At 36.8% G+C, this 18,253-nt stretch overlaps 1 protein-coding gene across 1 annotated transcript; it reads right to left on the reverse strand.

Annotated features, from left to right (window-relative positions):
- Positions 1-77: 77 nt before the first annotated feature.
- Positions 78-17,883, reverse strand: mafk (v-maf avian musculoaponeurotic fibrosarcoma oncogene homolog K). Its single transcript, XM_067382457.1, has 3 exons — positions 17,711-17,883; positions 5,730-5,804; positions 78-4,585 (listed from the first exon to the last, which is right to left on the reverse strand). Exons 2-3 carry the CDS (start codon positions 5,772-5,774, stop codon positions 4,157-4,159), a joined length of 474 nt encoding a protein of 157 aa, XP_067238558.1. The 5' UTR covers positions 5,775-5,804; positions 17,711-17,883; the 3' UTR covers positions 78-4,156.
- Between the last annotated feature and the right edge of the window lie 370 nt (positions 17,884-18,253).

Below are 18,253 nucleotides of genomic sequence, written 5' to 3' on the forward strand. Positions count from 1 at the left end.
TTGATGTAACACCAAAGAAGACTTCTGATTCAAACAAGATTACATGAGAAAAGCTTTATTTAAAAGTACAAAACAAACACTGCAGACTTTGTACAGGAATAATTTACCACCTCAAATTTAGCCAGAATGGAGAAAAAAACAGAATGATTTCATTTGTACATGAGGGTAGTTCATTGAAAAGAAAACAAATGAATGTAAATAAAATAATTTAGATGATGAAAATAAAAACAAACAAAATAAATATCAAAGATCAATGTGATACAAGCAGATAAATGAGAATCATGAATATGATTAATCTAAGCCTAGTTTTTGCTGCCTTTCATGGTGTCCGTATATACAATGGCTATTTTATATATAGCACAATAATTACGCCCACAAGACCGATCAAACAGGCAAATGTGTTCAACGTGGTTGCACATGGAAATAAGATTTTAAAAAAACAACCACACCCATTCATACAGTACTTAAATGTTGACAAGCTCAATGTTAAAGGCACTATTGTAACTACAAATAACATGACTACTTCCCCTAATACCTTACAGTTTCATCTTAACATTGACAAATATAAAGTAATAATTTGGAGCAGCATACTTTATATGTCATGGAGTTACTCTAAGAATCTTATAGGCAAGTGTGTGTTTAAAAAGCACTGGTTAAAATTCCTATGTGCGTTCATGGTAAATAGCTTTTAAGGACTGACTGAGCACATATTATATACTTTGAAAAATAGATATATTCATATGTAAAATATAGAATAATTTATCCTATTCAGCCCAAAAGGACACATACAGCATACATAGAAAAATAATTAAAAGTACCCACTTAGTTTAAAGACCATCTAACTGTGTTAGGAGGAACGTTTACTGCACTGATCTGCTTCAGAATAGGGAAATGTCTACAGGCCTCGGTCACAAAACGACCTGTAATGCCTCTGAATTTGTTTTTAATCTACTTAAATCTACACAAATACAACTAACTGGCCAAAAAACACTGGCATCCCTGTAAAATTACAGATCAGTTTTGTGACAGCATGTTCTTTTCTTATTAGTCTGAATTGGGGCATTACGATCTGGTTACTACTGGAGGAGGGTGTAGTTTTGTTTAAATCGCAATAAAAATTCAAAGAATAAATGAAGTGTATTTTAAAGAAACACACAGATGAGTTATGGCTTTGGTGGCAGCTGAAATGAACACAAAGCGAAACAGCAATGCCTCAATAGTCCAAGAAATGAAAGAGAAGATCTTGGTGTCATCAGCATTCAATCACAGCATTTTGAAACATAAAGAAATACAGATCACCACCAGATGTCAGTGTAAAGCACAGAAAAAGCTGTTTTGTCAAGTTCTCTTTACAAAAAGAAAAAAGCATGTCACTGTATATAGTCTAGGTTAGTAAAGAAGAAGTGACATGTAGCACTTCCTATCAAGGGAACTGAATTCTGATGAATTCAAATATTATGTAATGCATTAGGTATCTTAGATGGAAAATCAGTTGGCCACAAGACAACAAATGGGAAATTTCTGGGCCCTCTAAACGGATTTGTGGCCTAAAAAGGAAAGTAGAGACAGCAATTTAAAAAAAACCAAACGTCCAAAAAAAAAAAAAAAAAAAAAAAAAAAAAAAGAGGATCTACCAACCAGAGCTGTGGTCACATTTAAAAGAACTACACAGGACACTTTCAGAAACAGGTTTGAAATGCTGACCGTAGGTTTAACTTTTCAAATCCATAAACAATGCCAAATAAATGATGAATACTGAAATGACATGCTCCTAAAATCTGCACTGTTAAAATAAATATATAGCATCAATTCACCATAAAAACGAATAGTGTGTTGAGTTTATGCACATAAAGGAGCTGAGAGCAGGAGTTTAAGGCTAACGCAAATGTTGGACGTCTGAACTGAAATCAGTTAAATAAACCGCTGAAATGAAAGACAATTGCAACAATCACACCAGTCTAAAGGTATTTCAATGTCCTGGATACATATGAGACAATGGGAAACATCAGACTTAGATCATGTTTGGGCATAAAGAAACACTTGTGGAGATATAAAAATGCTAAAAGCACAACAGTAGCCCAGAGAGCTGGAGCTATAGCGGGCTTCCCAGCAGCACAACACACACCTAATGCTTCCTGCAGTGGTGGAAGGGCTCACAAAAACAGTCATAGCCACTCAGGTAAGAGACAATCCTGATTTCAGCCATCTTGATTTTATGACAGGTCAGTTTCGCTGAATATGAATGCTAAGTTATTAGGCTTGTTCGACTTGAAGCAGCGCTGCATATTAGACCGATAGGTGTATGACATCGAGAGCGATTAGAAAGCAAACGGCTGTTTGCGTTTGAATCGTCGATCGGTCTTGAAGCGCCGCTTCAAGTCGAAACAGCCCTATAATGTCTTTTGAACTGGTTTAAGGACACCAGGATTGTCCTTACCCAAGAGTCTGTGTCGAAATATATCAAATATTTGCATTTTATATACATTTTATCAGGGTTACCAACACCGGCAGTGACACCTTTCGTGACTTAGCAGTAGGAATGCTTTCTGAGGGACGGAATTTTATATACAAAGTTGGGAGCTTCAGTTTCACGTTATTTGTTAAGCTTAAGGCTGTTAACTCAGTTCTGTAATATACAGGTTATTGTTAAACTTTTTTTGTTTGCAAGACAGCTCCTGTTATTACTTTATCCAATATGGATTAGCTACCATTTTATGGTGTCGTATAGAGACAGGTCAGGAAAAACGGTGTATCTTTGAGATAAATGACAACACAGATGTGCCGGATAGTCAACATTATACTAACTAACCTCTTAATAAAACAAATATATAATCATTAAAAAAAAAAAAAACACCATGAAGTGCCCTTTTCTAGAAACTCAGTTAATCTGTAATTTCAGTCTTGAATATTTACATACGTCAGTCTGCTTTACAAGTGCTTTATAGTATTAGACTGTAATTTAACAGTAAAAATAAGTGCCGTTTTCCCCATTTGGGATTCGTTTGTTTAAACTGCTGACTAAGAGAGGATTGGCTCATTTCCAATTGGATAATTTTCTCTGTTTATCAGTAATGTAAGGCTTCAGGATAACATAATTCTCAACTTTGGACTGTGCTGGTCACACCTGATTTTTGACCAGGATCACAAGTGCTGGTCTTTCACAACGACTGATATCATTTTATAGTGATGTATTATGAGATTATGCCAATGTATTTCATGACATCATCACATAAACTGTCTTTCTCCAAAAGAAAAATGTATATATATAGCATTTAAATGTGGTCGGAATTATTTTTGGTTATTAATGGTTTTGAAACACATATCTTACATTCATCAAGAATGCATTTATTTGATGAAAAATACAGTAAAAGCTGTAATGTTGTGAAATGTTCTTACAATGTTTTCTATTTGAATACATTTTAAAATGTAATTTATTCCTGTGTATTTTCAGCATCACTACTCCAGTCTTCAGTGTCACACGATCCTTCAGAAACCATTCTAATATGATAATTTGATGCTCAATAAACATGTATTATTACGATCAATGCTGGAAGCTGGACGTTGGAGTTGTGCTGCTTAATATTTTTTGTTGAAACAGTGATACATTTTTTTCCTCAGTCAAAAGAACAGCATTTATTTGAAACTATTTTGTAACATTACGGATGTCTTTACTGTTACTTTTCATCATTTGAATGCATTCTTGCTGAATAAAAGTATTAATTTCTTAAAAGAATAATATATATATATATATATAATGATACTTATATTAGTTTCTGATGCATATGCAGTATGTCACAGGCATCAGTGCTGCCATGGCAGGTTAAGTCAAGTACTATCTCACACTTTAATAACAAGTGCTCATCTCTGCTAAATCTCAGCCTGTGTTGAAGTGGAAAGAGCGGTCAGTGTGCCCTGCCGGTGCCGGAGTTTATAGCACAGTGCACAGACAAAATAGATGTGTTTTTCTATGTATGTATGTGTGTTTTGAGAGAGAAATGAAAATAGATGCAGCCTGTTGTAGTCACACAGATTAAGGCCTCCACCCTCCCCTCAGTCTGACCACTGAGCATCCTCTCAGTGTGGGTCGAGCGCGGACCGGTTTAGGTTCAGAGCCGGATTGGACCAGAAGAAGCTGGGCAGGCACTGTCAATCAGCACTACGAGGGTGCTGAAAAGGGGGCGGAGCTGGGGCTGTGATTGGCAGACTTGACAATTGTGATGACACTGGTGGTGGCCACCTTACCGGTAGGCCCGCGGGTGACAGTCCGGGCGAAGCACTGCAGGGCCTCGTACTTAGCACGAAGCGCGTCCAGCTCCAGTCGCATACTGGCGTTTTCACGAGCCAGCTTGTCCACTTCTTGTTGCAGCTCTATTTTTTGCCGTTCGAGCTCCTCCTTCTGTGTGACGCGCTTGATGCGGCAGCTGGCAGCATAGCCGCGGTTCTTTAGCGTGCGTCGCCGCTGCTTCAGCCGGACCACGTCTTCCTTGGTCAACCCGCGCAGGTGCTGGTTGAGCTCCCGCACCGACATGGCCACCAGCTCATCATCACTGAGCGCCGGGGCATTCTCACCCGCCTCCTTCTTTACCTGAGCCACAGAACAGAGAGTTGCTGTCAGTTTTCACCTTGCAAGTGTCAATAGAGGGGAAAAAAAATGACTCAGTAAATATATTACCATTCAAAAGTTTGGGCAATGTAACATTTTTTCTTCTTTTAATTCAACAAGGATGCATTCAATTAATCATAAGTGACAATAAAAGCATTTATAATAGTACAAAAGATTTCTAATTCGAATAAATGCTGTTCTTTTGAACTTCATATTCATCAAGGAATCTCAAAAACAAACTGTTAACCTATTAAGCAGCACATCTGTTTTCAACATTGATAATTAATTTTTTCTTGTAAATCATCATATCAGAATGATTTCTGAAGGATCATGTGACAATGAAGACTGGTGTAATGATGCTGAAAATTCAGCTTTGATCACAGGAATAAATTATACTTTAAAGTATATTCAAATAGAAAATTGATATTTTAAATTATAATAATATTTCACAATTGTCCTGTTTTGCTGTATTTTTTATCAAATAAATGCAGCCTTTGTGAGCATAAGAGACTTTTTTCAATAATATTAAAAAATCTTTTGAACGGTTTACAAAATCTCCCACCTATAACCAATCAACAATATACACAAACAAATAAAAATATATTATATTCTACATCATTCAGCATTTTTTCCCCAATTATTCTGTTAATTTCTAGTCAACTTTAAAGTTTAATAAGATTATTGATGTGACTAGTGAAAAAAAAATGTGGTGTGCCAGATGTGCACTACTACATGAGGGCATCCATTTAAGGGTGATGAGAAGAAATTTATCTTACATCTTAAAAGGTTTCGATAATAACCAATCCAGATAATATTTTTTTAAATAATATCCTTATAAGGCCCGGTTTCACAGACAGGGCTAAACCAGGATTAGGGTATTTAAGTAGCTTTTATAAAAATATCCTAGAGAAAGAAAAAAAAAAAGAAAGAAAAAACATTACTGGTGTGCATCTTGAGACAAAACAATGGTGCTGATATATTTTAAGATTTGTCAGTACAAGTTTCTTTCAGTTAAAACATCTCAAACATGCATTTTAGTCTGGGACTAGCTTAATCCTTGTCTGTGAAACCAGGGGATAGAGATATAATCACATAAAACCTATGAACCACAGGGGAATGTTCTTACCTTTAAAGCTTTGCCCGCTTTAAAATGAGTCGTCATGCCCTGCATAAAAGCAGCTAATCAGAACTCCACAAAAATCTAAAAGAAAACGACAAAAAAAAAAAAAATTAATTAACAGATATAAGGTTGAATGTTATTTTTTTGTGATTGAACTTTTCACTCAAGCAGCACAATGTTGCCTACATTGCAATAAAACTGCTGAGTTAAATGAAGTTACCTAAAGCGAGCAGCAGAGGTCAGTAGAAGTCTGCACAATATCATTCAGACAAGGGTTACCCTGTTTACTTGCTGATCTCGCGTTCTCACGATGCAACTCACTAGACCGTTGCAAGAGTGCAATAATAGAAGCAGGTCAGCTCTCAGCATGAGGCTTTGTCTGATCTTTCTGCTCAGCCGTTCATGCAAGACTATTTTGGCCACTGCGCTATTTTTAAAAAAGGCCACTCTGCGCGTTCGAGCTCGAGACCGCCGCCACAGCCAAATTAGAAAACAAGCCGCGTGAGACACGCGCTCCTCGGGTTCCATTTCAGGAGCGTCAGAATGCGCGTTCGAGACTGCTGCCATGGAGACACCCGGTAAATGGGTGTGGGAGTGTATGTCACGTGACCAGAAAAATGGTAAACAAGCTTCATTCATAAGCTCGACGCACAGGAGGACCACTAAAAAAACTGAACTAGCAAAAACTCAAGTAGACCTCTTTTAAACAATTGAGGATATAAATAAACCAAAATAATACGTATGAATTACAAGGAATTGTTACTAAAGCGTTAAAAAGTACATTGATGTAATTATCTATCCGTCTGTCTGTCTTTCCATCGAATTATAATGATATAAAACGTGGTATAGACCACGCATGGAAACTTTTTTGAATGTAATGCTGAGTTTTAATTAAGTCAAGTCAGTCCTTTGCTGTTCAGTAAATGGAACATTCCAGGAGGCTGTCAGTCACATGGGAATAGTTTCCCTTATACAGTCACTGTTATATTTGTGCTTTTAGACAATGTTCTTTATCAGGTTTAGAACTGTGGCTGAAAGACTGGATCCTGTTACACTAGGCTTTCCTGGCCCGTTTCATGTCCTTATTTAACTGTGCTTGTTATATTTAGCACAGCATGATTGCTGCTGACACAAAACTCCAGTTGCCAGTGACACAATTCTGAGTGGAAATATTATAAGCAAATCATTAAGAAGTAAAATACTAAAGCTACACTTTCCTCTGAGTGATTATTCCTTTGGGCTGTTGCTCTATTATTCCAGGACGAGACGTGCATTCCATTCAAAATGCATTTCTTTGGAGCACAGATAGCCCATGTTCTAACTTCCAAATTGTTATTTCTCTGGTCCAGTCATCTGGCCTTCAACCCTCTGCATACCTCAACCATTTTAAGTGATCATTTTGTCTTGGTGAGAATTCTTTAGTAATAGTTACTTTAAGTATCTTTGACCAGTGAGCAGATCCACTGCCTTTGGCATGTTTGGTAAATTCTGAGTCATTCCTTTGATTTGGTCTTAGTAAACCATGCCGGATGTGCATCAGTTGCTGGTTTAAATGTTTCAGTTATGACGGGACAACAGAGTATAGATTGGGTATGAACTGAACAGATGAAACCAAATACCACCATGAAAAAAAAAAAAAAAAAAAAACACTCAAGGCCTGATTCATACCATCTGGCCCTACATTAAGGGCCCCTCAACTCATTTTGCTTCAATCAAACTGGCAACAAGAAAACTATGCAATATTACGTTATATTTAAAATATAAAATGAAGATGATAAAGTAATAAAATATTTTAAAATTAATTCAAATAAACTAAATGATTTAAAATAATACAAAGTAATAAAATAAATTCAATTGAATCATAATGAATTGGATATCAAATCCACACTGTTCCCGTAACCATCTAAAAATGTGCGACAAACAACCTAAGGTCAGCTCTGACAAGAAGAGCTTTCCTAGACAGCAAGTTGGCTCAGCATGGCTGATTTTAAAATGGCTGTGACAGGGGAGGCCCTGCCTTGCTTTCCAACGAGGACCGTGGAATCACATTAAGAAAAAAAAAAAACGCTTCCCTCTCTATTCATGGGGCCTCCAGCCTTTCAGGTCTTTCTCACACACACACACACTTCCTTGAAATTCCTTCAGCACATGGTCCCCCTTTCCATTTGTGCTGAGAACTGGGGTGAACTGACAGGGGGCCCCTCTTTCCTGCTCAGCCCTCACAGAGAGGAAAAGCCTTAATGTCCCAAGGCCAGAGCCGGGTTTTCAGAGTTTCCTGGACATAAATAACAGGACTGAACACCGCCTTTGATGCTGAACATTTGATAGTCCATCTGAACACTCGTCTTCTTATCATGGATTCTGAAGCCAGGGGAAAAAATGAATCCATGTTACAGCACAAGGCCCTGTGAAGGAAGCCACAAAGAGTGTGTGAAGTGTAGATAACCGAGTCACTTTTATCACACACTGACATTGAGAAAAGCAAAGGGGCCCCACTTTCCATTCAGAGAACCGCATGCTTAATACTATGCATAATGATCTTACTACATGACTACAATCATCTAAATATAACCAGATTCACTCCACGTCATATTTAGTGTTATTTGCTACAGTGTACTCACATCAACAGTCAAATAATAAATTGAAGTGTTATATAAATGCATGTGAATCATTTATAAATTTGTAGAGTTGTGTACTGTGAACTCAGCGAATATCCATCCATATTTATATTTTATATTATATATATATATATATATTATATATATATATATATATATATATATATATATATATATATATATATATATATATATATATATGATAGATAGATAGATAGATAGATAGATAGATAGATAGATAGATAGATAGATAGATAGATCGATAGATCGATAGATCGATAGATCTAGAAACATGTCCTACAAACAAAAGCCCACTTTATGTTAAAAATAAAGAAATTTATCAAAATAAAGTTACATCTAAAGCAAATCTTGATTCTCAGGATAAATAATTTCATTAGTATTATTTTAAATAAATGCTCTATACATTTAAAATACATGTCTATACATGGAATATACATGTAATTTAACCTTAAAAATGCAACAAATTAATATATATATATATATATATATATATATACACACACACATTTAAATTGAAAATGTAATATATCAAATGATACAAAAAGTAAATCTTGAATTATATTTTCAATAAAAAATGCCTATCAAAGTTGTGTCCTCACTTTGCATCAACTCCATCTTTTTTTATAATTCTGAATAAATCAGGCAATGTCATGGTAATCTTTAACTCTAAGGAGCCCTTTCTTTTTCCCTGCTCATTGTGGATCTCATAGTAGGACAGTAGAAAGTTATATATTTTTTTATATTTTATACACACAATGTTGAAGTTTTTGCAGTCACAGCTTTGACATGTCAACTCCGTCATCCTGGTGTAATAGTTTCTGTAAATAGTTGTGGAATTTTTGATGTTTATTAAGGCAGCTACAACTGAGGAAAAAAACAAAATTGCTCCATGGTTCAAGTGGAAAAATATTCAGTTTTGTCAGCTCCATCAGATGTCAACTCTGCCAAGTTTTATGTATGATGGAGTTGATCTGTAAGCTGATGGAGTTGACAAGTGCTCACAAAACACTTTATATAATGATTTTTTTTTTTTTTTTGTGCATATGGGGAATTATTCTAATGTTGTAAAAAAAAAAAAAAAAAAAAAACTGTACCTTTTATATTAGCACTTTTGAGCACTATGTACCCTTAAGGTATTATGAACCTTTTAGAGGTAAATAAGATCAAACAATCTCCTTTTGTGGGTACCGTCCTCAGTTTTTGCAATTTGCACATTTTTGTTCTGACATTGCTCTAAAGTTATTATTGCTCTAAAACATGTCTATTCATGTCACGTTTGACTAAATTGACTTCTAAATGCTTGTTAGAGCAAGTTTACTTTATTTCTGCAAACATAAAGATGCTCGTGTTGTGGTAAAGCTACGATTACCTCATCAGACGGATGTAATGGACAGAACTGGAAGAGCCAACATCCACATCCTTTAGTGAGTCAAAATAAGTATCAACAATACTGTGCAAAAACCTGCAGACCTCTCTGACAGAGACCGATTAATGTGGTAGAGTTGCCTTATTATTTCATGTCAACCATTTAAAGGTTTATCAAATTAATACGCCTTGGCTTACGCATCGGCATGCCTGATTTTCACTGCTGTATGTAATATGCAAGCACAAACAGAACTGAAACTATTCAGTAATCACAAGGTAAAGCTGTTCAGACATGTCACAGGCATCATGTGGATGTTGGTCACGGTATTAAACTCGTCAACAAACTTTCTGTTGAACTTTGAGGGTCAACCTCCATTATACATAGTGTTAACTCATGATTTAACATTAGTGTTTCAGTTCAACTCAAATTTCAGTTACAATGGAAACGATTGCCTGCATCAAGGTGCTCCGCCAAATATCGCAATCATTTTCCACGAATTACAAACTATGATGTTACTACAACGGGCCTTGGCGTCACATAACTTACGTTTCAAGTAATTACTTACATGACATCTGATCCCATAAACCAAACAAGGCAGATTATTACTGACTAAACCTCTGGCCCACACGGACGATATCTGCTAAAGTATTGCATGCATTGGCTGATACAGAGATGACGTACTTTCTAGTCTCCCTGAGCAATATGGCTGGGTAACCGCATATTTGAGTCTTGAGATTGTGAACTTTCTCAGAAACAGCCCACAAAGGACCTCCCCTCTTATGGAATTTGACGCCAGTGTTGCCATGTTAACACATGTGAGAATGTGAGATTCTCTTGTTTTGACCACTTATGAAAGGTAGAGAATTGAGACGAGGCCTTGGGCTAAGCCAAACACCACTTCAAAGCCATGTGTGCTTGTGTTCCCATGATAAATGGAGGCCTGGCTTGTTCTTGCTGTTTGTTTTTCCTTTTTTGCTCCACTAGTTAAGCAGTGAACGGCCAGCTGCTACGTTCCTGCACGAGTGAGCCGGAGAAGGCTTTGCTCCGAGTCTCTGTTTTTCGCGGGGAGGTGGAGAGCTCTGTCTCTTTTGGTCCCGGCCCACTCTTTTCCACAGCGCAGCGGCGCGCTCGCAGGGATATTATGTAAAGGAAATGGAGAGCATAGCAGAGCTGTTAGTCATGCTGTTTACTGGTAAGAGTGAGGACGATCGGTAGGGAATCACACCCTCCCGAACTGACGTTTCCTGGAAAATCCTGTTGTTTCGCAGGGGCGGAAGGAAAAGTACGTGGAACCTTGGGAACGGCTGGCGGGACCGCCGGAACTTTCTGCGGATTGGGAGGAGAGGTAGCGAGCGCAAAGCTCCTTTCCAACTGGGGACACAGGGAATCAAAGGAATGTCAAGTATGCGCTAACCAAAGACAAACCCGCCCAGTACGTACAACAGAGAAGCCAGTGCAACGTGGTTAATAAGTTAAGAACAACAAGCACAATTCTTCACAGGAAAATCATGACATAACCAAATTTGTTACAACTGACAACACTCTTCCGAAACACCTATATAAATGTTACATCAGTTTCTCCACCCTCATTTGATTAAACAACTATACGCTTCACTATTGGTTTTCAGCAATCAGGACAGGCTTGGGGATTGCACAACGTGGCATCAACACATCATAGACATATAAACAACCAGTTACTCAAGCTCTTGAGAAATAAGTACCAGACAGCTATCCCACAGACCTGACCACATTGTGGTGAGGTCAGTCCTGTCCGAACCAGAACTGGTAAAGGGCACCAAGAAAAGGGCAGGGTGCTTCTTTGTGGTCCAGACACCCCCATAGGCCAATAAAGTCTGATTCTGTAATACATAAATCAATAACCTAATTTTTCATCCCTTTTTATTTTCTTTTGTTCTAATTTAGAACATTTTGTCAAAACATAAAAAAATAAAAATCAGGATGCCTGATGATATAATGGGGGAAAAGGCCTTTTTGAAATTACTGAAATTATATATTAGTTATACATATATAATATTTGAGAAACTGTTGTCAGTCATATGAGTCATGTGGTGGGACCAATATGCAAAAACATGCAGCGAAAACAAAATAGAAATAGGAAATGATATCACAGAAAGTAACACTTATGACTCAGTGTCAAAGTGTCATGGTCAACAAGTTTATTAAAATGTCAGATATTTGACCTTTTTAACACAAAGCAAGATTAGTTCAAGTCGTAAAATGTAATGTGGTACAAACATCCCCAAAACTTGATATAAATACATGAAAGGGGTCAAGACATATCCTTGATATTTTGGCATATAAGAGGTCTTATATCATTATACTGCAAGTTCCATAACTTAGTTAAAACATTTATAAAATCAAGCTGTAAAAATACTTAAATTGAATCCGAGGTGGCATGTGACATCACGGAGAACAGTCATTTGCATACGACTGCCTCTGGAGCAAGACCCTACTTTTACATCGTCACATCGTGTTCAGTCCATGAGCAGCGAGTGGATCTAATTTTGGCCTAGTTTTTTTATGATAAGATTGTGATAATAACAAGTTTGCGATGCCACGCAGATGTTGTGTTGTTCCTGACTGTGGAGAAACATCATCTATGCATAAAACAGATAATAGATTCAATTTATTTTTACATTTCACTGTGGATTATTTGGTAATTCAGACGCAGGCTTCGCAAACAGACTTTTACGATATGGATTCGACAGCAACGCCACAAACATATAAGTAACAGTGTTCATTCTAATCTGTGATCAGTGATATCTGATGTGTATTATTCAAGTTTAGGCAGATTTTCTTTGTCCCAAAATCATTTTTTAATACAACTTATGCATCAGTAAATCAAGCCAGTAACTAAACGATCAACTTCACACTGTCTCTCTTAGTAAAATAATTGTAACTAAATTACATACAGAAAGCAAAAAACTGCTGTTATATGAATGACGCTGTTACATCGCACAACGGAGCTCTTAGTATAATGTTACTGTATGCGGTTAGTTATGGTGAAAGCATTTGTGAGAGTGCAGAAATTGAGTTACAATGACAGGTCCATGCATTCACACCATCAACAGACCATCAGCTCAATGCTCATCACTGCAACCTTTCATGTGATGGGAAAAGATCTAAATATAAGCAACACTTTTCAGGATTCGTTAATCTCAACAGCTGTAATAATAAAAACATAGTAAAAGTATCCGAGAGGGTTCCACATATTTCAAATGCAAAGATCACTAGAGGAATCACAGCAGTGGGCGTGTACATTGAAGTCTCACAGCAGATACGCCCCTTCAAACAGAGTGTTCAAATCAGAGGCTAAAATCAGGATAGAAAAATGCCTTTTATTTCTAAATTATGACATTTTATAATGTAAAAATCATACTAAAATTATAAAATAATAATAAAAAAAATCCACCTCATGACCCCTTTAATTATATTGTATTTGTGTAAAAAAAAAAACTTTGGTAACACTTTAGTTTAGGGTCCAGTACTTACTATTAACTAGTTGCTTATTAGCATGCATATTAGTAGGATATTGACCGTTTATTACTTATAATTAAAGCACATATCAATGCTTTATTCTGCATGGCCATATTCTACATCCCTTAATCCTACTCAATACTTAAACTTGCCAACTGTCTTACTAACTATTAATAAGCATGCAGTAATTAGAAGTTTACTGAGGCAAAAGTCATAGTTAATAGTGAGAATTGGACACTAATCTAAAGTGACTAAAACCTTTTAACTGCTTTTAAAATAATGATTAAATTGGGTACACTAATGTATTCTAGGTGTAAAGAGAGATATAAATGACTACTTTTTACCTTTTATGGAGGCATTTTTGGAGTCATTAAACTTAAACTTTTATTAAAAATGGTATTAAAGTCAAAACCATACGAAGCCAACATGATTACAAAGAGTACATGTCTGAGCACTTAAATGTTCTGGAAACAGCCAGATCAAACACAGGCTCATTATTTATCTGCAATATTTCAAGTGACAGCGCAGTGACCTTGCATTTCTTGTAGAGACTCATAAGACTTTGATTCATGATGAATGGTGATAAATGTCGCAGCCTAGGTCAAGACGTGGCGCATAAAGAGAAAGCAACGGGTGCGCTTGACGTGAGAATTGGGTTTGGAGTTCCCCTGAATTTCATTTTGAGTCATTAACTCACCAACTACCGCTGTCTCATTCACTTTCAAAAACCCACTATCCTAACCACAAAGAGTACTGTAAGAGTTCCAGTTCTCCAAATGCGCAGTCTAAACCACAGGATTTTTTTTTTTTTCATTTGCGATTCTGGTGTACGCTATCTTTAGAGGTGTGAGGGATTCGATACTACAACAACAATCCTAAACCATATGCAAGTCAAACTTGACATCATGAGATTACTATAATAATGATTGCAAACGGTTTACTCATGAAGCATTGCTTAGTGACAGGACACGAGTGCCTGTGATCCCACGTGTGTGTCTCATGACAGTGCAGTGTGCGCAGTGCACTTCCCCTGGGTTTCTAAATGCAGCAAGCAGACAACGTACAAGATGTGGGAGGCCATCGCCACAGATACCTCAGCAACTCTGAGTCAGACGAGGTCACACAACCCCACATACAGTGAATAAGATGTCATGACAAGGTTGCCCTCCTCCATGATTTTCCACATTCATCAAGATGGGACAAAAGTCACGAAAGAACCCAATATTTGCCCTATTCTGTGCGCCATCTTTCGCAATACACTCTTAAACCAATGGAATATATGGAAACACAAACGTAATCTGACCCCAGCAACTGTTTCAGTGTAATGACAGGCACTCAATGCAGTTCCCCCTCTCAAGACTCTTCCTGGGCAATGACCGCTGCTGAATTAGCAGCCTCAACAACTGATCTTCTGCTGACTCTGGAAAAACAAAGCCAAATTATCAGATTGGACCACAGCGGCCCCTCAAAGTTGGATGGTGGCCTTTTTAAATTCTCCAGGGTGTGAAATTAACACCTGCCATCAGCCAAATGCAGATACTTTTTATACACTGGTGGATATTTTTGCTCATCTACCAGTCGCTGTGGCGCACCACATGTAGAATGTCTCTGAATGCTATTTCGTGAAAAACATAAATGCACATCTTGAGAGGCAGATGAAAGACATGCTATCAACACACATGCCTGATTTGCTGTTCGTCATGCATGCTGTGCGAGTGCTTTTCATATACCACACATGAATTTTCATACCTTACAACCACAAGATTCTTCCTTACACGTAAACACTCTAAATGAACAATCCCAAGAGGTGTTCCAGGTACAATACACTCTACATTTATGATGTTGTTGTTGTTAAATATATTGTAAAAAACCTTACAAACTCATAATTCTCACATAAAAAAATATTAATTCTAATTTATTCGCTACTATAAGTGTATCAAATTGTACACACAATAGGGCCTATATAACGCAAAACCTTCTTGACTCTTTATATTGTAATCAAATACTATACAGTAATCTATACTGTCGTCCAGCTCTAAACTGGTAAAAGTAGACAATTTGGCATTTAACATCGTGAAACTCTACACTGAAACAATCATGAAATGCTTTCACTTCACTTATATCAATGTAAACGCAAAGTTCTCCAAACTGACATTGAGTAATTTTAAATATTTGTGGCTGTACAAAGTACTACACAAACCTAATGCAACACAACACCATTGGGGTTAAAGATGAATTGCAAAATCAGTGTGAATGTAAAGTTAACTGATACCTTAACTTAATTGAAACAGTGTGAATACATTTTTGGCCCACTTAAATGGGTTTGATATCAAATATATGTATTTGTTAGTTCACCCAAAAATGAAAACCATTTTTTTACTTACCCTCATGTTGTTTTACACCCGTTACAACCTTCGTTCATCTTCAGAACACAAATTAAGATATTTTTGATTAAATCTGATGGCTCAGCGAGGTCTGCATAGGGAGCAATGACTGACATTTTCTCTCTCAAGATCCATTAATGAACTAAAAACATATTTAAATCAGTTCATGTGAGTTCAGTGGTTCAATATTAATATTATAAAGCGATTATAAAGATTTCAAAACACTGCGTCAGAGCGTTATGAATCTTTTGAGTCGAATCAGAGATTCGGATCGCGTATCAAACCGCCAAACTGCTGAAATCACGTGACTTTGGCGCTCCGAACCACTGATTTGATTCGTAAAGCTCAGAAGAGGCAGTGTTATGAAATCGGTCATCACTAGATATTGTTAAAAAGTAATTATTTAGTTTTTTTGTAGCACAAAAAAACTATTCTCATCGCTTTGTAATATTAAGGTAGAACCACTGTACGCACATGAACTGATTTAAATATGTTTTTAGTACCTTTCTGGATCTTGAGAGAGGAAATGTCATTGCTCCCTATGGAGGCCTCGCTGAGCCATCAGATTTCATCAAAAATAACTTAATTTGTGTTCAGAAGATTAACGAAAGTCTTACAGGTGTGGAACGACATGAGAGTGAGTAATAAATTACATTATTTTCATTTTTGGGTGAACTAACCCTTTAATTTCCCAATGTGTGTGTCTTTAAATGGTCACGTTACATACCAAATGCAGTCCAACGCATACTCTGTTTGACATGCATTCCTCTAGGCTAATAACAATTAATGGACTTCCCTTTAATATTGTTTTATCATGTTTATTTGGTTCAGGCCAGCAATTTTATCATCCAATGTGAAAATGAATCACATTATCCAGTTATGACTCATTTTTCCAGTGAGGGCGTTGCTCTAGAGTTAACCTGCCAGAATAGAGTGGACACAATCATTCCTAAACAATGCGTTCATAAATATTTCCAATCACCTACTCATCACAAACACACACACATATATACATATATATATATATATATATATATATATATATATATATATATATATATATACATATATATATATACATATATATATATTCCATTTCATAAATTAGAATATTCAATCACGACCTTATGAGTATGCCTTATTAAATGACCTTTGGTAGACATGGGGAAGGTGGCTCATGATGTTGTATATTCATCTGTCACGAGTTTTTGCACTGAGCAATAATAAAAGCAGCCTCTAAAGAAGTTATAAGAGCAAGTACTCTTTTACTGATGGTACAATACATTATTTTGCTTTAAAAAGTAATGTTCATCACACTGTGCGCGTTCACGCCGCTGCGCACTGAGAATCTGACATAACGTCATCCTATTCTTGAATCCTCGTGTTGATTAAAGAGCGCGTGAAAACTGAATCTTTCCGCGCGCCTCAGATGACTCGGGATCATCACAACAGTCGTACGATCGCTACTTCCAATAGTGCTCGCCACACAAATATGCCCTTTGTCCCAGAATTCCTAAATACCCACCACGTGTTATTTCCTCATGTCGTAATATGAATTCTTTTGAAACATGCCCGCTGTTAAAAGCGACAAAAAAGTTGGAATAGCATCGCCAAACTCTTTTAAAAGTCACGAGACGCCGTTGTTTAGTTAGTCAAAGATGCACTGTGTACTACAGACTTACTTATTCGCTTTAAAAAGAACGCTAGGTAAGTAAATCAAACTTCCAATATGCGCAACATTAAAGACAGTCAGCGAGGTTATAAAAGTACCTAATAATTTATATAAAAGCAAAACAAACCCGAAAAAGCATTAGTCGGCTAAATCCCAAGTTGCAACCTTTAACACGTGTCCATACTACCAGAGCGATATTTGTTTTTATAATCAAATATTTCATCATTACATAACTACTTGTGTTTCATCTTCATAGCAAAAGTAATTCTGTATAAAACTTTTGAGTTTTAGAGAAGAATAATATATCAAGCTGCGCATCGACTTCATAAATATCACGGATAGGCTGAATTCTTATCCGTCATCGTGAGAACATCAGCAATTTCGAGAGGAATTTCAAAACATCTCCCAGAAAAGCTCGCACACTTTACCTTGTGAACGCGGAATCTCTGTCGGGGATGCGCAAAATCTCTGAGAAGTGTCCTGGAATCAACAGGTCGAGCCTTGTCTCGCGTCCTGCAACCGAAGCGAAATGTTTCTCTGAACTAAATTAACTACAAAACAACAACAATGTATCAACATTCCACTCTGTGCTTCCGCAAGCACTGACGTCACCGGTTCCTCGTGACCGCCCCCTCCATTCATGAAAATAACTTTATGCTGACGTCAGTCAGGCGGGAAACCAGGGGAGGCCAGAAATAGACGCAACTGAATACTTTTGAAAGGTTTATTGTATTAACTGCTTGAAATGTGCGTTTAAGGCTTAAATCATGTATGCATAAAGTGAAGAGTTATTCCAACTGTTGGTGAAAGATAAAACACTACTAGACACAGACAAAAGGTCGAATTTGTGTGTCATTCTCCCAAAATATATCTGTGGTATATATAATGTGGCTGCTATCAGAGCTCATACTTTATATTTTGGTCTTTCTGTAACATCTATGTTTATCATAAATTTTGTACAATTGTATATT

The sequence above is a fragment of the Chanodichthys erythropterus genome, chromosome 3, assembly GCF_024489055.1.
Source record: "Chanodichthys erythropterus isolate Z2021 chromosome 3, ASM2448905v1, whole genome shotgun sequence".
Lineage (NCBI taxonomy): Eukaryota > Metazoa > Chordata > Actinopteri > Cypriniformes > Xenocyprididae > Chanodichthys > Chanodichthys erythropterus.

Bases quoted from the DNA above. Each gene is read 5' to 3' on its own strand.
- mafk (XM_067382457.1), bottom strand. From the start codon at position 5,774: ATGCAGGGCATGACGACTCATTTTAAAGCGGGCAAAGCTTTAAAG. The intron at 4,586-5,729 runs GTAAGAACATTC...TCTGTGGCTCAG, and splicing joins AAGCGGGCAAAGCTTTAAAG to GTAAAGAAGGAGGCGGGTGA.